Here is a 6,231-nt window from a genome sequence, read left to right as displayed (position 1 = left end):
CCACGAAAGGGGTGCCCCATCCCCCATTGTTCACAATAGAAGCTAATAGTAGATTTTCCATTTCTGATAATATCCCTCTTAAAATCTAAGTTGGATTACATTTGGACATACCTGAGATGATGATAGAGGAATCCAGTTTTGAAGAGATTTTAACTCTTGTGTTTTGACAGCTTGGTTGCTGATTGAGGACTAAGGTTTTTGTACTTTTAAAGTTATTGTTGATACCATATTGTTCTTGTTGACCCTCTTTTCCACTTACAGAGCCAGTTTACTGTTTTTCTTTGAAATAACTATCCAAAAACATTTAACCTACTGATGCCTCAATTGATGTAATTTTATTGGTATCTATTTTTATTTTTGAAATTTACTAGCAGCTGCTGCATTTCCCACCCTCAACTTATACGCGAGTCAATAAGTTTTCCCAGGTTTTTGTGGTAAAATTAGGTGCCTGGACTTATATGCGGGTCGACTTATACACGAGTATATATGGTAATTCCAAGTGAGAAGAGTCATTTTTGTCTCAATTAAACACATCCAGCAACAGGTTGTTCAAGCTTTTTATTATTTACATTATAAATTTTTGAGATTAACCGTCTTCGGAGGATTCGGAACCTACCCAAATGTAAGACTTTGAGGCTCCTGTGGAGGGAAAATCCAAAAATTTCTTAATTACAATAGAATCTCTCCTGATTCAGGAACAGGCTGTTGTGTATTTTCCAAACAACCAAATATTATACAAAAAAAAGACAAGCAAAATCCTAAAAGAGTTGTTGTTTTTTGCCAGGTAGGGCTTGGATAGCAAGACAATTGTCAAGGGGGACACCGAACGAGCAGGATGAGGTAATTTATAGCAAGTCTTGTTTCATCCCATTGTTATTTGCGGCCTTTTCTAGATCTTCCAGCATCAGCACTTGTGTTTTGTCCATCCAGTTTCCTTTCTGAGGCAGCCTTGACGTAGGATTCTGGTCCGTTTGTTGGAGAACCGCAGCAGGTAAAACGGCATTGCTTTGCCTCCGCTGAGAATAGATCTCCCTCAGCATCCCGTCCCCAGAGCAAAGCTGGAACCTGAAGGCTGCCTGGAAACCTCTCCGGAAGTTCTCGTTGAAGAACCCATAAATGATGGGGTTCATGCTGCTGTTGAAGAAGGCCAGCCAGTGAGCGAAAGGGTAGACGTAGATATTGATGACTTGCAACTGTTCTTCGGTCAGGTGCGCGTAGTCCGAGAGCATCGCCAAAGTCCACAGAGGCAGCCATGAGAGGATGAAAAGCAGGGCCACGATGATGAGCATCTTGACCACCTTCTGCTTCTTCTTGTAAACAGAGTGGCGTTCGTGGCCCTGCTTCCCGGTGGCAGGGACCACGGTGTTGAAGAGAGTGATCCCTATCCGAGCGTACATGATGACAATGAGCGAAAGAGGGGCCAGATAGATGTTGGCGAAGAGGACGGTAGTGTAGATCTTTCTCATGTCCTGGTTGGGCCAGTCCTCCCGGCACCAATAGATCGGGCTGGTCTCGTTGCCGTCGCCGAGGATCACCCTGAAATGTTTCTCCTTCTCCACCTTCAACATCACTGCCGACGGGCACATAATGGCAACAGCCAAAACCCAGATGACAGCGATGATGACCACGGCTGTCGATATAGTCAGCTTCTGCTTAAATGGGTATACGATGGAGCGGAACCTGTGGTGAAGACAGAATGCACGTGTCAGTATCGATCTTGAACTGGTCAGAGGACATAAAGAAATTTGCTTGAGAAGACAAAAATCACATATATATCTCGCATATATATGTCTGTCTGTCTGTCCGTCCGTCTGTCTGTCTGTCTGTCTGTCTGTCTGTCAAGCCAGCATGCTGTAATGGTTAAGAGCAGGTGGATTCTAATCTGGAGAATCGGGTTTGATTCCCCACCCCTCCACCTGAGTGGCAGAGGCCTATCTGGTGAACCAGATGTGTTTCTGCACTCCTACATTCCTGCGGGGTGACCTTGGGCTAGTCACAGTTGTCTCAGAACTCTCTCAGCCCCACTTACTTCACAAGGTGTCTGTTGTGGGCAGAGGAAGGGAAAGGAGCTTGTAAGCCACCTTGAGTCTCCTTACAGGAGAGAAAGATGGGGTATAAATCCAAACTTTTCTTCTGTCTGTCTGTCTGTCTGTCTGTCTGTCTGTCTGTCTGTCTGTCTGTCTGTCTGTCTGTCTGTACGTACACACACACATATTGCCATTCAGTCACAGCTGATTTATGGTGACCTCATATGGATTTCATCATCCTCAATATTTATTATGGTCTATGGACCATAATATGAACTGAGCTCGTCTGCATGCAGAATGATTTATGGCCCCTAACAACAAATGCAAACATGTAACTAGTTTTTTGACATTCTATGAGAAATTAGCTTTATCACCACCTGCCATCGCAAACATTATAAGATATTCCTACGACACTAAGGCCCCTTCTGCACGTGCAGAATTATGCACTTTCAATCCACTTTCAGTGCACTTTGCAGCTGGATTGCACTGCGCAGAATAGCAAAATCCACTTGCAAACAACTATGAAATGCATTATTCTGCCTGTGCGGAAGGGGCCTTAGAGATAGGAGTTCAGTGAATTTGCTGGACGATTGGAAACTGTTGACCGATTACTTGGGTAAAACAGAAAAAAATTAAAATGATGATTACCGGTTCTGAAAGTTAGTGGATTGTTATTATAAGCCTTAACAGAGAAAAATTATTTGAATCTTCAGTTGTGGTTATTAAGTTGGAACTTTTAACTATAGGCCCCTTCCGCACATGCAAAATAATGCGTTTTCAAACCACTTTCACAACTGTTTGCAAGTGGATTTTGCCATTCCGCACAGCTTCAAAGAGCACTGAAAGCAGTTTGAAAGTGCATTATTCTGCATGTATGGAATGAGCCTATGTGGGTAAACAGCAAGCGGTATCAATTTTTATTATTCACAGCCAATGTAGATGAGGAGTCCTTACGTTAAGTGTATATTTGATAGTTTTGATCTTTTGATTTTCTTGGCTTTCTGGAAGCCTTTTCAATACCAACAAAATTTGAATACTAAAAAAAAAGATATTCCTACAGCACCAACCAAGAGTAACAGTGTATTTTCCTCAGCTCCCACCAGCCAGACTATATAAAGAGCAAGTGATTAATTTTAACCTTTTAAAAATCTATTCACGGGTCTGACAAATTTTAAAAACAAAATACAGCGCCTGTGATGATTATCTGTCGCCAAAGTGATGCAGTAATCAATCTGAAGAATGTATTCTGATCATTTTTGCAAAACGGGAGCAAGCAGAGGGCAGAAATCCTGTATGGTTTTGTGTTTTCACATGCAAAATCTTCAGCGACCTCCTCTCCACTGGCGCTTGGATTAGCGATCCCAAACTCCCAGTAACACACTATTCTGATGGAACCTTTTCACACGCATGCACACAATCTGAAGGATTATATGCGTGTATGAGAAGCTCTGGATCATGTTTCAGAAAAACCAGTTTTCAGCTAATGCAGAGATGCAGTGAACTGGCTTACCAATCCCCATGTAGGGCCAGCGTGAGCCAGCGTGGTGTAGTGGTTAAGAGCAGTTGGACTCTAATCTGGAGAACTGGGTTTGACTCCCCACTCCTCCACCTGAGTGGCAGAGGCTTGTTTGGTGAAACAGATGTGTTTCCGCACTCCTACATCCCTGCTGGGTGACCTTGGGCTACTCACAGTTCTTTCGGACTCCCTCAACCCCACCTACCTCACAAGGTATCTGTTGTGGGGAGAGGAAGGGAAAGGAGCTTGTAAGCCGCAAAGGTGGGGTATAAATCCAAACTCTTCTTCTTCTTCTGGAATTACAACTGATCTCCAGACTAGAGAGATCAGTTCTCCTGTAGACAATGGCTGATTTGTAGTGTGGGCTGTTTGGCATTTTAACCAGCTCCATGCCCTGCCCTGCCCTTCCCAAACCCCACTCTCCTAAAGCTTTATGCCCAAATCTCCAGGTATTGTCCAAACTGGAGCTGGCAGCCCTACAAAGGACACATTTTGCCACTTATTGTCACAGTCCTTTCAAGCAACAAGAGAAATAATCTTCACTGAACAGAGAGAGCCATGTTTGAAAATGTACCTCTTTCCGACATGCATAGAGTCAAACAATAAAGCTCAAAGTGGAACATCAACGCTGGTGTATTGATGTGTTTTCGCGACTCTCAGGCTCCCATGGAGAACCTTTTATGAAGAGCCATGGATTCTGTGCATCTGTTTCCATTAAGTTTGCCCTCTAAAAGGGTCAAGAGCCCTTAACTGTTGACGAATCTTTTCCAACAAAGCTCTTTCACGGAGCGTTCTTGCACCGAGCCACATGCTCACGTTGACTGCGAGAGTATTTTTCAGGCTAACGCATGACCTCATCTTGATATTAATGCATAAAATTGAAATAGCAGACATTAAGAAGAAGAGTTTGGATTTATACCCTGCCTTTCTCAACTATAAGGAGGCTCAAGGTGGCTTACAAGCTCCTTTCCCTTCCTCTCCCCACAACAGACACCTTGTGAAGTAGGTGGGGGCTGAGAGAATTCTGAAGAACTGTGACCAGCCCAAGGTCACCCAGCAGCAATGTAGGAGTGTGAAAATACATGAAGAAGAAGAAGAAGAAGAAGAAGAAGAAGAAGAAGAAGAAGAAGAATGGGGGGGGTGGGGGGGGGGGGGGGTGGGGGGGGGGGGGGGTGGGGGGGGGGGGGGGTGGGGGGGGGGGGGGGTGGGGGGGGGGGGGGGTGGGGGGGGGGGGGGGTGGGGGGGGGGGGGGGTGGGGGGGGGGGGGGGTGGGGGGGGGGGGGGGTGGGGGGGGGGGGGGGTGGGGGGGGGGGGGGGTGGGGGGGGGGGGGGGTGGGGGGGGGGGGGGGTGGGGGGGGGGGGGGGTGGGGGGGGGGGGGGGTGGGGGGGGGGGGGGGTGGGGGGGGGGGGGGGTGGGGGGGGGGGGGGGTGGGGGGGGGGGGGGGTGGGGGGGGGGGGGGGTGGGGGGGGGGGGGGGTGGGGGGGGGGGGGGGTGGGGGGGGGGGGGGGTGGGGGGGGGGGGGGGTGGGGGGGGGGGGGGGTGGGGGGGGGGGGGGGTGGGGGGGGGGGGGGGTGGGGGGGGGGGGGGGTGGGGGGGGGGGGGGGTGGGGGGGGGGGGGGGTGGGGGGGGGGGGGGGTGGGGGGGGGGGGGGGTGGGGGGGGGGGGGGGTGGGGGGGGGGGGGGGTGGGGGGGGGGGGGGGTGGGGGGGGGGGGGGGTGGGGGGGGGGGGGGGTGGGGGGGGGGGGGGGTGGGGGGGGGGGGGGGTGGGGGGGGGGGGGGGTGGGGGGGGGGGGGGGTGGGGGGGGGGGGGGGTGGGGGGGGGGGGGGGTGGGGGGGGGGGGGGGTGGGGGGGGGGGGGGGTGGGGGGGGGGGGGGGTGGGGGGGGGGGGGGGTGGGGGGGGGGGGGGGTGGGGGGGGGGGGGGGTGGGGGGGGGGGGGGGTGGGGGGGGGGGGGGGTGGGGGGGGGGGGGGGTGGGGGGGGGGGGGGGTGGGGGGGGGGGGGGGTGGGGGGGGGGGGGGGTGGGGGGGGGGGGGGGTGGGGGGGGGGGGGGGTGGGGGGGGGGGGGGGTGGGGGGGGGGGGGGGTGGGGGGGGGGGGGGGTGGGGGGGGGGGGGGGTGGGGGGGGGGGGGGGTGGGGGGGGGGGGGGGTGGGGGGGGGGGGGGGTGGGGGGGGGGGGGGGTGGGGGGGGGGGGGGGTGGGGGGGGGGGGGGGTGGGGGGGGGGGGGGGTGGGGGGGGGGGGGGGTGGGGGGGGGGGGGGGTGGGGGGGGGGGGGGGTGGGGGGGGGGGGGGGTGGGGGGGGGGGGGGGTGGGGGGGGGGGGGGGTGGGGGGGGGGGGGGGTGGGGGGGGGGGGGGGTGGGGGGGGGGGGGGGTGGGGGGGGGGGGGGGTGGGGGGGGGGGGGGGTGGGGGGGGGGGGGGGTGGGGGGGGGGGGGGGTGGGGGGGGGGGGGGGTGGGGGGGGGGGGGGGTGGGGGGGGGGGGGGGTGGGGGGGGGGGGGGGTGGGGGGGGGGGGGGGTGGGGGGGGGGGGGGGTGGGGGGGGGGGGGGGTGGGGGGGGGGGGGGGTGGGGGGGGGGGGGGGTGGGGGGGGGGGGGGGTGGGGGGGGGGGGGGGTGGGGGGGGGGGGGGGTGGGGGGGGGGGGGGGTGGGGGGGGGGGGGGGTGGGGGGGGGGGGGGGTGGGGGGGGGG

At 56.0% G+C, this 6,231-nt stretch overlaps 1 protein-coding gene across 1 annotated transcript in view; it reads right to left on the bottom strand.

Annotated features, from left to right (window-relative positions):
- Window positions 1-539: 539 nt before the first annotated feature.
- The window catches only part of NPFFR2 (neuropeptide FF receptor 2), a 46,394-nt gene continuing 40,702 nt past the window's right edge, over window positions 540-6,231 (bottom strand). The window contains exon 3 of the mRNA XM_048482739.1: window positions 540-1,680. Coding sequence (XP_048338696.1) covers window positions 846-1,680 — 835 coding nt within the window. The 3' untranslated portion in view covers window positions 540-845. The remainder of the gene's footprint in view (window positions 1,681-6,231) is intronic.

The sequence above is a fragment of the Sphaerodactylus townsendi genome, unplaced genomic scaffold, assembly GCF_021028975.2.
Source record: "Sphaerodactylus townsendi isolate TG3544 unplaced genomic scaffold, MPM_Stown_v2.3 scaffold_20, whole genome shotgun sequence".
NCBI lineage: Eukaryota > Metazoa > Chordata > Lepidosauria > Squamata > Sphaerodactylidae > Sphaerodactylus > Sphaerodactylus townsendi.
This window is presented reverse-complemented; position numbering and strand designations above follow the sequence as displayed.